This window comes from Kwoniella shivajii, chromosome 8 (genome assembly GCF_035658355.1).
Source record: "Kwoniella shivajii chromosome 8, complete sequence".
Classification (NCBI taxonomy): Eukaryota; Fungi; Basidiomycota; class Tremellomycetes; order Tremellales; family Cryptococcaceae; genus Kwoniella; species Kwoniella shivajii.
The window spans coordinates 272,767-286,443 of NC_085915.1; the positions used below are offsets into that span (position 1 = coordinate 272,767).

Here is a 13,677-nt window from a genome sequence, read left to right on the forward strand (position 1 = left end):
GCTATGATATCGGCTTTGACACTTTGAAAGCGCTTAATTTCGCGTATGCTATTGAGGTGAGCGTGACGATGTTTGTTGATAGTTGTTCTCTCTCTGAAAGGGTGAGTTCGAGTGGTAAATCACAAGTGAGTATGAATGCGCGAGGTCCCCTCCGATGAATCGCTGTTTTTGATTTGGAATGGGTCTATGAGTGTCGACGACGCGACGAAGCTAATATTTCAATGAATCCTGATATCTTTTTCGCGTGTCTCTTGATTTGGGGGATCGTTCAAAGTGATGTTGATGTTATTATTGTGATTATGATGAGTGATATGATGATCGATGGGAGTATTCAATGATGATTTCCTTCTTTTCTAAGAGGTATCATTTTGTTTCCCAGTTCTCGTAATCCCAAACCTATAACCGGACATATCCACCCCCACCATACGTGATATCGCCGTAATCCCGACTTGATGTGGCACTCTTGTGTACAGTACGAGTAACCTGTAAAATCAACCTTCGTTGATTCGTTAGTATGTATGTAGTGGGTTTGGATTTGATTGTGGTCTTGATATCTTCACATGTCATATCAATCAACAATAATTCATCAATATATATTAACTTCCTCATGTCAGCTCGATCATCACTTGTGAGCCTCAGAGCGGCAACTCGAGCGTTAAGACCCAACGTCGCTTCTCGATCTTTCCGATCTGCAGCTATACTTGGACAAGGTATGTTTCTAGGTGTCCCGGATATCGATCGATAGGATATATAAGATCGATAGGATATATAACAGGGAGATACAATATATACTGATGATTATGGATTTTGTTTTGATGAACATCTTAGTATCACCATCAGGTCAACCTTCAGTGGCACCATTCTCAGAACCAGTCGGAGTTAATCCAGCAGAAAAGACAGCTCCGCTGAATTCACCTCTACACGAATATGGTCAATATATCTTGACATGTTTACCCAAACATATCCAACAATTCTCGGTATATAAAGATGAGATCACGTTATATGTACCACCTCAGGCGGTGGTACATGTATTGACGTTCTTGAGGGATCACACGCAATGTCAATATAAGCAGGTCATGGATATCACGGCGGTCGATTTCCCGACGAGAATCAATAGGTTCGAGGTAAGCATCCTTCTCCTCGAGCGAGCGAAGCGAGCGAGAGAATCATGTAGGGGTGGAGGGCGGGCTTCAGGTAGGGTGGGAGGTGGGCAGACCGACTATCATGCTAGCGGAGCGAGCATCCTCTGAAAACTCACGAGCGAAGCGAGTGAGCTATGTCATGGGTGGAGGGCGGGCTTAAGGTAGGGGGGGTGGGCGGGCTTAAGGTAGGGGGGGTGGGCGGGCGGACCAACTATTATGCTAGCGGAGCGAGTATCCTCTGAAAATTCACGAGCGAAGCGAGTGAGCAATGTCATGGGTGGAGGGCGGGCTCTAGGCAGGGTGGGTGGTGGGCTGAATAGATATGCAATGGAGGGACGGTGGGAAAGACCAAATAGGGCGGGAGGGCTGGGATGACTTTGAAGAGCGGAAGGGTTGGATCACACTACCTAGCCATATATCGCTAACACTCCCCCTCCTTGCAGGTCGTCTACAACCTCCTCTCAGTAGCTCATCAATCTCGAATCAGAGTGAAAACATATGCAGACGAAGTTACACCTGTACCATCTGCTGTTGGAGTGTTCAGTGGTGCTAATTGGTATGAAAGAGAAGTGTGGGACATGTATGGTGTATTCTTTAGTGGACATCCTGATTTGTGAGTTGTTATATCGACAAGTACCTGACCGAACGTCGCTAATCCCTGTTTCGTTTCATAGGAGACGTATCTTGACTGATTATGGTAAATCAATTCGTTTTCATTTGTAACACAAACGTTGAAGACTGCTTACTAGAATAAACATTATAATAGGTTTCGAAGGACATCCGTTAAGAAAGGATTTCCCATTGACTGTATGTTAATCTCCTATATATTATCTACTATCCCTAGTATGATCATATTATAGAGCTAATCTGTGCATCGCTTAGGGTTATTCGGAAGTCAGATATGACGAAGAGAAGAAACGAGTAGTCTATGAACCTCTTCAACTCACACAAGCATTCAGGTGAGTCCACCTCCATCTTCAACCTCTTCCTCCTTTTTCCCCCTTCAGCATATAAAGCTAATTTCCGAATTTTCATAATATCCAATATAGAAACTTCCAAGATGGAAATTCACCTTGGGAGCAAGTCGGTTCAGGAAATCCAAACGTCAGACCTGAAGAATTCAAAATCCCTCCTCCTCCCCCACCTCCCAAAGAAGAAAAGAAGTAGAATTTTGTTTGATTTATCGTTGCATAAGGGAAGGATGCATAGATCTGTTCTAGTCCATGACCTATCGTTCACTCACATCATCGTCTCGACTGTAAGATATTAACGGCGATTTAGCAGTGATGGACAATAGATGATTGAGTTTAAATATACTGATATCATGATGACGAAATCAATCTATATGAAACCTCTCATGTTGAATATTAGGGTGAAAGAGATTGAGCCATCCTTTCGAGGTTTGCTATTTAGGTGTTTCAAGGTCAAAAAGATAAATTGGTGGATACTGATCAAATGCATTTATAAGATGAATAGAAAATCACATCTTTACCTGTTTGTCTTTCGCAATTCTCAATTTGCATCCTTCACCACTTCACGTATCCCTCTCAACCGACATTCTCGACCTGACCGACAGGCTTCGCTATTTTTTACAACAAACATCTACAACCGCTCTCGAATGAATCCCAACGTGATGCTCTTCTCTATCTTCCTTTTCCTCTTGATCCCTACAACTTTCGCCCTTTCTGTTCTACCGACACCCACGCCTAAGCCTACGATCGCATCTGCTTTCCCAGCCAGCACAACAATTGGTATTCCCAAACCTACTTCACCACCTCTGGTGGAAAGATGTGAAGGCGGTGATTGTACCTTTGGTGGTACAGGAACAACTTTACAAGCATCAGTAGTTACTTCCACGATACTATCAACTACTTCAGTTCCATGTTATATTACCACATATATAACGAATAGTGAAACTCGAACTGAAACAATCTACTCAACAGAGATTATAACTTCCACGATAACGAAAGAAGGTACTGTTTTCATCATACAGTATAGTCCCACACCTGTATTGATGAGTACACCTATCACCTCCGTGATGGAAATAACCAATACATGGTGGAGTTATTGGTTAACTTCGAGTGGATCAGGGTATCAAGTCACCTCCAAAGGTCAAGATTCAACTATTTACGGTGGCGGTTCCAATACCGTTACTAAAGGTGGTAACGACAATGGAAATGACTGGAAACCTACAAGTAGCGATAAGGGTTGGAATGGTGGTTCAAATGTCGGTACAGGTACAGGAACAGCATGGACACATGTAAACGCCAACAACGCCGTCATATCTTCTTCAGTACCTGTAGCTGGGGTCACTGTGGGATCGAATGACGGTTGGGGTAGCTCAGCTGGAACAGGAACACAAGTCAATGGCGGCTTGGTCAATTGGAATGACGCCTGTAGAAGAACGAGCAGTGTTGGATGGGAAATGAAAGCGACTTTCTATACCACCATTACGATCGTGATAGTATGGGAAGTCACGCATTTCCTCGCTTAATTTAGCATGGTTGATGATCGATGCAGGAGGCATCACTTGTGACGTACAGGCACCTCTCTGACTTTGTGCATGCATGTTAACTTGTCTCTTCTCAATGACCTGTCTTGACATTCACCATTGCCATTGTATCCTGCTCAATTCCATGACCGGTTACTAACTTGATCATTCGCCACTGTGATACAACGAGATCTAATGACGCCACTGCACTAAACCGCAAACGTCACCACGAACAACACCTTCGCACTCTGTAAACTTCCTGTCTCTCATCAACAAATTAATCATACACTTGCATTTATAGTTACTGAAGTTATATACGTCGCTTGAAGCTGCTTCCCTTCAGCCCATATAAGGTCCCGCCAAAATGTGGTCCCCAAGTTTGATTATATCGGTCGTTCTTACCGCTCGATTAGGCTTCTCTCAGCAATTGGCTTTTTCAGGTAGCTCCTCAGATCATTTTAGTTCAGCTTCTATAGCATCCACATTCCCTTCGAAACATCATGATGGGGGTGAGCTGTTCCACACTCAGAAGGTGAAATCAATATCGCTGACCATTACTTCATTCAATCCGTGATTTACAGATATTTCCACGACAGCTGAAACGATTGTATCAGCTCTATCATCTTCATCCGAACATACAATAACCCTTCATCTATTACAAAGATCGAAGTGTATCCCTCTACTAGCTCATATAGGAAACGCTACCTTCTTCGCTCCTACAGATCAAGCATGGAATGACTGGGCAGATAAACACAAATCCAATACCGATGAGCCAGAAAACGACGACGGTAGAATAGTTGGGCAAGGTTGGTTAGGAAAAGGTGGTCTGGAAGAATGGATGAAAGAAGAAGAAGAAGTCTTGCAGATCAGAACGATGAACACGGAGTACAATGAAGAGTATGAGAAGAATTTTATGGACAACCAAAATTGGGCATTGAGGCAACATCTATTGTATCACACATTAAACTATACATTGACACCTTCAGACCTTTCATTCAACAAAACGATCTTTGCGTCCGGTACAACAATCACATCAAATATCAGTGTGGAAACTACATTATTGTTTCCACTGGATAAAGAGCCGGAATTGCCCCCAACGCCTGAACCTGGTGCTCCATGGCTACCTAAAGGAGGAGAAGGTTTACTACACGGTCATGGACAACGACTTCGGATCGCTAAAATCGGCTCTGAACAAGGTGGTGAAAGAGGTAAAATAGGCCTGGATTGGAACGGTGACGGTGGTGCTGATATCTGGGATGGCAAAGGCTGGGAAATACAAGGCAATCAAACTGCAAAGGAAGAAGAACAAGCAGAGAAGAAACATAACGAACACCAAAAGAGTCTAGATGGTTTGAAATGGACTAGAAATGGTGTTGTAGTTGGTATCGAAGGAGTATTGGATATGCCACCTTCTATAGGTGAGCTAATCCTCCAGGATCATTGCTATCCCGTCAATGTGTGAGGTTAGCTGACGAAAAACATCCGAAACATAGAGGAAATAATACGTACTCATCCCTCACTTCAATACCTATCTCATCTTCTTACTTTCAACGCATTACCTTCGCCTTTACCTGATTCTTTTGCAACATCCCCGCATCTGACAATATTTGCACCTTCCAACGATGCGATCACTTCGGCATTCGATGATATAGAAAAGGGCTACCTTGAGGGACCGTTTGGCGAAGAAGGTGTGGGAAGGATACTGGCAGGAGGGGTGGTTTTGGGAATAGGAAAAGACAATGTGGGATGGACTGATACATTCAGCCGAAAAAATGTCGAAGGTGAGCGCCTCCCAAGTCGGCTTCTACGCAAACCGCTGAGCTCATACTTATTCAGCTTCCTCCGGACTGGGACTTCAACTGGTTTCGGATCAACCTGGTCATTTATCAGTCAATGGCACCGAAGCCGAGGCTGTTGATATATTCGCTTCAAACGGTAAGTGATCTATCTATTCTTATGACTTACTACCTCCAGGCTAAATATTGCTCAGGTGTCATCCACATTGTGCCCAACCTCCTTCTTCCTGAAAACTTCACACTTCTCAACTCTGCTGAAAAGGTCCTTCTATCGCTAAATGCTACCCGATTCGTCTCCCTTCTTCGTTCCGCCAATCTATCGGAAGCATACATTGGTCCTTCACGGGGTGATCGGGAAAACGACGGGTGGACTATCCTTGCGCCTACGGATGAAGTCATGGATATGATGGATAAATGGGGTAGTGCATGGGGTGCCCCGGTACCCGAGATGTGGTCCGATTACGAACCGGAACATGTCAAAGAAATGGAAGTGCCTGTTGCTCTGACCCAATACCTCAAGAAGCCCACTCAAGATCCCTCAGCGATCGCTGGGCTTCTTCAGTATCATATTCTCCCAGGCAGACTATTACCTTCTGATATTAAAGATGGGATGTTACTCGGTACCGAGCTGAGAACTTCCGCTCTCAAAGGCAACAGACAAAGACTACGTGTAGATGTATCAGAGCGATTGCAAAATGATCCTATCAACTGGGAAGCTATAGGGGAAGGCGAAATCAGATTCGGCGGTACAACTGTACTTGGAAAACCAGGTGAGCTATCTTGATCCACAGTCGGAAAATATAGCTGACCGTTTTTTTTAGTAAAAACTGGTAACAGTATCATTTACCTATTATCATCCCTCTTATCGCCTCCAGACGATGTACTTCAAACAGCAGTATCTGATCTTCAACTATCAACCTTCATCGCAGCTGTATACGCTGCGGAATTGAACAAAGCAGTGAAACGCACTCCTGCTACAACCTATTTCATGCCTAGAAATCGAGCATTCAATCAACTTGGTCTGACCATGAAATATCTATTACTTCCCGAAGGTAAAGATGAACTTCGAAAAGTGATCAAATACCATGCTGTCAACGAAACAATATATTTACCTGAAGTGGAAACTGGCAAGAAAGTATATAAGACTCTTGAAGGAGGATCAATCCTACTTGATCGGACTAAAGGTATGAATGGAAGTATATCATTGAGATCACCTGTTCAATGGGAAGGACATGATTCAGGTGATCCAGACTCGAATCTACCTTCCAATGGAGAATTACGTTCTGCCAAAATATGGCATTCAGACGCTTTGACAAATACTGGTGTTATACATACTATCGATTCCGTCATATTACCTTCAGATGTCAAGATCACAATTGCGAAATTGATCAGAGGATCAAAACAAAGTACTATGGGTGAATTGATGATAAAAGCTGGTCTGAGTTGGATATTAGAAGGTAGAGAACCTACTTCTGACGAAATCACCACTGCTAAATCACACGGTATACTTCCCAAACATAACATTGAAGAAGACGACAACAACGGTGATAGTAGTAAAGGGGATGAATCGCCCGGAAAAGATATTGAGGATTTGGCATTGCCTAGTTATACGGTTCTCGTTCCAACAGATAAAGCGTTTTCGAGATTGAATATCACTCATTATCTAAACCATAAAGAATCTCTAGTCAACCTATTAAAACTGCACATCATCCCTTCAACTTCGTCTACAAGACCCACCTCCTCCTCTTCCAGCAATACCAAGAAAGCCATTGAACCACCCAAAGATGGACAACCATTATCAATAGATGATGATTTGATTTATTCCACATTACTTTCCGACGACAAGAAGAAGTTTGGAGATTTGGCTTTCAGAGCCACTGGGGATAACTCCTTTATAGTAGGGATTAAAGGCGCTAGAGGCAATGCCATCAATTCAGGTAATTCAGCGAGGATCGGTCAATCTGGAAGAGCGAGCGTCAGATGGAAAACGCATTACTTTGTTTCAGATCTAGAAAAGAAGAGGTCCAATGGGAATAAAGACAAAGATGTAGACGAAGATGACTCAAATGTCTTGCTGTGGAAAGATGGCATGACTCTAGGTGGAGGAGTGATGATGATTGATAATGTTCTGATTCCATATCAACCTAGTTGGTTCTCAAGGTAAGTCCGCCATCGTGATAAGGAACGGTCGGTGCGGGCGGGCACAATCTGATACCGTTAATCGATTGAAGCTGACCGATAAATTATGACATAGATGGGGTTGGCTGGTCATCACTTTATCAGCAATCGGCATAATCACCCTGATAGCTGCTATCACTATGGGTTGGTGGTTTATGACTAGAGGTAAAAATGAAGAAGCGGAATATGAACCGTTAGAAGGTGAAGAAGAAGAGTAGAGCTTTCATCGATATGAAAATTGAAGGAAGTCTTCTTTCCCGTTCTACCACTATTCATTGCATTGACTCAGATTGGATTGTATCTTATAACAAGTCTTGTCTGTGCATCAAAGTATATATCAAATACATGTAAATGTTGTATTACTCTTACCGTCACAACTCGCGAGGAAAGCCCGGAAATCTACAAATCGCTACTGACCATAATCTTTACTTTTCTTAGCGACGTACAAGGGACTGTGAACGACATCTTCGCCAGCTGCATCTTCCAATCTGCCACCATGGTAAGTATCCATTTCTTCTCTTGTCATTAAATTGAAATTTGATTTCCGTCCTCCTGCTCCTGGACCTGTTCCTGATGATTGTTGATGTTGAGGTTGCTGGAATTGAGATTGATAATGTGAAGGTTGTTTACTGCCACCACCGAATATGACACCTGCTTCTGAGGTAGAAGTTATATCACCTTCAGAAGATAAATAAGAATCATCCGCTCCAACCACATTGAATTCATGTGTTGAATATGGTACGCTTGACATTGTACCTGTGCCAGTTGGTGGATGAGTACCAGTGCCTGTATGCGATTGAATTGAGGTAGAAATCCCATCATCCGTATCGAAGGTGTCATCCTCTTCATTGAATGAATCATCAGTATAGATTTGTTGTCCAACCGGTAAATCGACTACATCTGACCCGAACGATGTGTTTGCTAATGAGCGTCTATTCCTGTTGTCGTGATCGTTATTGGCAGGATGGGATGAACTTGGCTGATAGATTTGTTCTTGGTGTTGTGTACCGCCTCTGTTATTACCTGAGAATAGTAATCTTGCTTCACCAGGTTGTAACTCATTTGGTAATATTGAATATCTTCCTAATCCCTCTGGTGTGTCTAATCTGGGTGATAATTCGGAGCCCATCTCTTCTAACAAATCATCCAGGATATGTTTAGCTTGTTTCTCACCTTGACCGTGATCGTCTGCTGTCACAGCATCACTTTGATCTTCCAACAATTCATCATAAATTGATTGTCTAGGTTGTTGGTGGTGATGCTGAGATTGGGTGGGTTTCCTGGGTGTATTAGCTTTAGCTACATTTAAAACAGCTTGAGCTTTAGGTGGTAATGAGAATTTCATAGTGACAGGCGGTGACATGCCAAAAGGTAATCCACCTTGACCGTCCTCTTCATCGGATGAATCAATATCTAAATCAGGTAGAATAGATGTTTTAGGTGGTTTTTTGGTTCTCGATGATTTCGTTTTCGGATTCAATGGTGTAGAACGTAAATCTGCTATACCACTGAAATTTGGTCCGAACGGGTTGTAATTGGATGCTGACGCGGAAGTATTCTTGGTTCGATTCGCTTTTGGTGTAGCTGAATTTGGTCTTGATTGTTGTTGTTGTTGTTGTCGTTGTTGTAGGGAATGAGAATACAATTGGTTAGATTCGATGGTACCAGTTGAATAATCGTTTTCATAATCATGTTGTTGATTTTGATTCTGATTTTGTTCATTGTTCCAATCTAAGCCTGTTGCTGATGAAATGTTTTTACTGAGATTGGGTAAAGAATAACCGCTTGGTAAACTTGGAGTAGGTAAATCACTTGACGAATTAGAATGATTTGCTATACCATCATATTCACCGTTTTTACCAATCTTCAAATCGTCTCTTAATTTTCTGTCTAATCTATCAAAAGGTGATTCCATTGAATCTTCCCATGATTCGTTGATCCTGCCACCTGCACCTCCTTGATGCTTACCAGATGGTAAGGGAGTTGAAGAAGTTGCAGGTGGATCAAATATGAATGAACCAGAATCATCTTCTTGATTACCATGACCATGACCATGGGCGATCTCGGTGTCATCGTGATCTCTTCTAAGAGTCATTGTTTGATCATCGTATTGAGTGGATGTGTCGTGTTGCGAAGGTAAAGTAACATCGTTTGTACCAGGAAGTCTGATTGACGATGCAGCTTCAAAGAAGGATCGCCAAAACTGAGTAACGAAGAGTCGAGGTCAGATCAGCCGTTGTATGCGAATGTACGACACGACCTGGCAGGTGAATGACGCTGGATATTCCTTGGATGTATGACTCACTTGTGCTGCTTCTCTGGTCGGTTCACCGGCGATAGCGAATCTCTTTATCTCCGGCAGGATTCTACTAGTCACTATCTGGTGAAATCTGGCGAAATTCGCATCGATCTCTTGTAATAGTAACGTATTGAGTTGATCTATTTGCTCGGTTTGAGCTGAGATGGGAGAGCTGGGATCGATACCTGGGATGACATAGAAGGGGGGTTGAAGGAGTGGGTTTGAACCGGAAGAAGGGTTTGACATTGCTGTTGACGTCCGGAGTAATCAACGTTGATCAAATGAGCAGGACTGCCTGTGAGATCCAGTAGGGGGATGTTGAGATGACTGCAAGAGATGACTGCTGTACGTGTAAGCTATAGAGGAGGCAATCTGACAAGGGTGATGAGATGAAGAAAGCCAAACAATGAATGAGATTTTGTTTTCTCTGATGTTGATGAAGAAGTCGCGTTGACGCGTTTTTCGAAAATGGGGTAAAAGATGGTGTATGTCGCTTACGTAAGTCTCGCTTGGACCCCACTCTGCTCACGTGGCGATGATCATCATCGGTCAATGGCCCGAAATCATCTTAACATCTTTTATTTTATTTCATCTATTATATTGCGAAGATTTGGTACTTCTATCCGAGGATACGACACAAAGACAACGCCAAGTCGTCTCAAAGCGAAACAAGACAGAGTCTATCACGGTATAGCTCCGCTGTCAAACGCAAAAGGTCAGAGGCAAATAAATCCTTGCCTGAAACGCAAATCAACATGACATCCACGACTCTCATTACACCTTCATCTCTTCCATCTACCTCTTTGTTCGCCAGACCAGACACTTCTATCTGTACTCATCTCTCGTCACTCCTGACTTCACCTTCATTATTATCCCAATTGACTCAATCATCGCAAGATGGATCTTCAGCCAGCGTTCCTCCCCCGGCGGTCAGCACGAAGAAGATAGAGGTGGAAAAGCGATTCACAGAGGCAGTCAGGTGGGGAGCTGTAGCTGAAGGTGTGAAACGACGAAAGGTGAATAACAACATTTAATGCGAATGACCATCTGAAATATAATCGTGGCACTAGCTGTTGATAGATAAGTTTCCCAATGCTGACGATGGAAAAACATCATTTTCAGACCTCACCACCTGAATGCCACACTTGCTCGACGACGCTCACTAGGCCCTGGGCGTGTTTGACCTGCCCATACATTGGCTGTTTATCCTTCACTGGGGTATCATCTTCATCAAACTCAAAGGACTGTCTGCGTTCACATTGGCAGAGCAGTAACGGTGAATGTATCTTTGGTACGCTTTCCTTTTCATTACCTTCCTTTGGCCCTTGTGCGATGAAATCAAAGTAGGAAATTAGCTTATTATTTACCTGAATTTTAGCTGTGGATCCCTCTTCCGGTGCTATCTATTGTTCATCATGTTCCGATACGATCTACCCCGATCAATTCGAATCTATATTTCGTATTGTTCGAATAAGGATGGAAGAGACACATGATAAATCCCGAGAACCAGGTCTGGTAGGTGGCGGAAGAGGCAGAGGTAGAGGTCCTTGGAAAGCTTGGAACCCAAGTAATATGGTCAAGATCGAAGAGACTGAAGTGAGCAAAAGCTCTTGTAGAGGTGAGCAGCTTATCTCTCTTTCCTTCCTTTCGTTCGTCCGAGCTCAGTCTTGAGAATGGTTTTAATCGCTAACGCACTGCGCTTATTCAGGTCTGCGACCATTGTTGAATCTTTCACAAACGTGTTTCTTATCCGCTATATTACAATCCCTGATCCACAATCCATTGCTCAAAGCTTATTTCTTATCGGATAAACATAATCGGCATGTATGTCCAAATGGATCCAAGGGATTGAGTGTGGGAAAACCTTTTTTGGGAGCAGAAGCTCCTAATGGTGCACCGGGAATGGAAAGAGAAAAAGGATGCATGTGTTGTGAGATGGACCGTGCTTTCGAAGAGGTAAGATTCAATCACAAAATATGTCATGTTGTCCAAGAAGCTGACTTCCGACTGCAAATTGTGTTCAACATAGTTCTACAATGAGGACAAATCCCCTTTTGGACCTATAACTATGCTATATGCTATGTGGCACGCTAGCGCAGAGCTAGAAGGGTATGGCCAACAAGGTACGTCTCTGGGCTGCATCGGAACCACACAGTAGATATCTGACGAATCGATATATGAATAGACGCCCATTCATTCTTCCTCGCTGCATTGGACCAGATCCACGCACACGCAAAAGGCCAATTGTCAAGTTGTAATTGTATAGCACGTGAGTACCTTTCATGCCACTGGTAAATCAAAGCTGTATCGTGGAGAAGCTGCTAAATTGTTCATTGTCAGATCAAACGTTTGCAGGATCACTACTTTCTTCGGTAACATGCTCTTCGTGTTCTTCAACTTCATCAACTATCGATCCCATACTAGATATTCAACTAGATTTCCCATATTCACTATTGGCAGGTACTTCGACTGCGACCATTACTTCCACAACATCCACTTCTTCTTCTGAAGGTATAGGTGGAGGATCAACATCTATCGGAAATGGCAACGGAAACGGAAATGGCAGTTCCCAATTGACTTTAGCTGGAATGTTGAGAAGGTTTTGCGCGTCAGAAACCATAGGTGGTGCGGATACTGGTGGAAAAGGTTATGAATGTTCGAAATGTGGTGGCGGACCAAATACGGTGAGTGTAACTGGACTGATTTCCCATCTTGATCCACACAGCGATTTTTATACAATCATTGGGGAGACTGATCATGCTATTCTTTTAGTTTGCAACTAAAAATTTGACTATAAAGAAATTAGCACCTGTCTTATCTTTCCAATTAAAAGTAAGCATCGATCTTTCGTACAATCTCGTCTCCCTCTCATGAGGTCACCTCCTGGACACTGTAATAAGTATGAGGGACATGCTGACTTTAGAATTTCAACTGAAATCAATTAGCGATTCGCTCATATGACTACCACATCATCTAAGATCGAAACGAGAGTTAGATTCCCTTCGACATTGGATATGCGACCATATGTAGATTCTCCTTCAGCAGACGAAGCGTCATCATCGAAAGAAGATGGGAATGAGGAACATCCAGCTCCAATCTCCGATCCAAATTTGAAACAAGATATATTACCTGATTCCTTATTCATTTACGATCTATTCGCGGTCGTCACTCACGAAGGCAAATTAGATAATGGACATTATTGGGCCGATGTTAGAGAAGGTGAAGAATGGTGGCATTGTGATGACGATAAAGGTGAGCTGATCCACACATGATATACTACTTAAATATCTATCCCTTTGTGGGCCTTTTTGTGAACGTCGAATCCTGATCACCCCGTGATGATGTAGTCACTCCAACAACCTTATCAGCTGTTCTAAGCCAAAAAGCCTACATGTTATTCTACGTTAAAAGATCATTGGCATACGCCCAACCAATGTCAAAATTACTTTCGACCACTACTTCTTCCTCCAACAACAATTCAAACTCCAACTCCAACTCCAACTCCAACTCCAACTCCAACTCAAATCCTTCCAATGGAGTTTAATCAAATAAAAGCACCCTCATCTTCGCCCTTTCTCCGAAGATCTCTCCTCAACCAAATTACACTGCCCCGCTTGTAAAATGTAATCACGCATCACCTGTATTCGCAATCACTTTTGTACCTTGATTATATCCTATCTCGTTCGAAATGGACACCTCTCATACTAATCTTGAGACCATGATGAAAATGCATTGGCATGTATTCACTTTTTTTGTTCCCGATTGTTTCTA

The 13,677-nt window shown here is 43.0% G+C and overlaps 5 protein-coding genes across 5 annotated transcripts; 4 read left to right on the plus strand and 1 right to left on the minus strand.

The window, feature by feature from the left end:
• Positions 1 to 607: 607 nt before the first annotated feature.
• On the plus strand, positions 608 to 2,309 carry IL334_005867 (uncharacterized protein; the record flags this gene model as incomplete). The annotated part of the gene is made up of 7 exons (XM_062937573.1): positions 608 to 710; positions 829 to 1,124; positions 1,586 to 1,755; positions 1,817 to 1,839; positions 1,909 to 1,949; positions 2,025 to 2,101; positions 2,192 to 2,309. 7 exons carry the CDS (start codon positions 608 to 610, stop codon positions 2,307 to 2,309), a joined length of 828 nt encoding a protein of 275 aa, XP_062793624.1.
• Positions 2,310 to 2,775: 466 nt separating this feature from the next.
• On the plus strand, positions 2,776 to 3,636 carry IL334_005868 (uncharacterized protein; the record flags this gene model as incomplete). The annotated part of the gene is made up of 1 exon (XM_062937574.1): positions 2,776 to 3,636. One exon carries the CDS (start codon positions 2,776 to 2,778, stop codon positions 3,634 to 3,636), a length of 861 nt encoding a protein of 286 aa, XP_062793625.1.
• A 361-nt stretch (positions 3,637 to 3,997) lies between these two features.
• IL334_005869 (uncharacterized protein) lies at positions 3,998 to 7,825 on the plus strand (the record flags this gene model as incomplete). Its single annotated transcript, XM_062937575.1, has 7 exons — positions 3,998 to 4,142; positions 4,215 to 5,051; positions 5,127 to 5,414; positions 5,470 to 5,568; positions 5,624 to 6,199; positions 6,251 to 7,589; positions 7,684 to 7,825. The coding sequence occupies 7 exons, from the start codon at positions 3,998 to 4,000 to the stop codon at positions 7,823 to 7,825; spliced, it is 3,426 nt and encodes a 1,141-aa protein (XP_062793626.1).
• A 191-nt stretch (positions 7,826 to 8,016) lies between these two features.
• IL334_005870 (uncharacterized protein) lies at positions 8,017 to 10,152 on the minus strand (the record flags this gene model as incomplete). Its single annotated transcript, XM_062937576.1, has 2 exons — positions 8,017 to 9,810; positions 9,913 to 10,152. 2 exons carry the CDS (start codon positions 10,150 to 10,152, stop codon positions 8,017 to 8,019), a joined length of 2,034 nt encoding a protein of 677 aa, XP_062793627.1.
• A 509-nt stretch (positions 10,153 to 10,661) lies between these two features.
• IL334_005871 (uncharacterized protein) lies at positions 10,662 to 13,450 on the plus strand (the record flags this gene model as incomplete). The annotated part of the gene is made up of 10 exons (XM_062937577.1): positions 10,662 to 10,922; positions 11,029 to 11,197; positions 11,285 to 11,524; positions 11,615 to 11,862; positions 11,936 to 12,029; positions 12,092 to 12,175; positions 12,247 to 12,590; positions 12,679 to 12,738; positions 12,852 to 13,158; positions 13,254 to 13,450. The coding sequence occupies 10 exons, from the start codon at positions 10,662 to 10,664 to the stop codon at positions 13,448 to 13,450; spliced, it is 2,004 nt and encodes a 667-aa protein (XP_062793628.1).
• Positions 13,451 to 13,677: the final 227 nt, after the last annotated feature.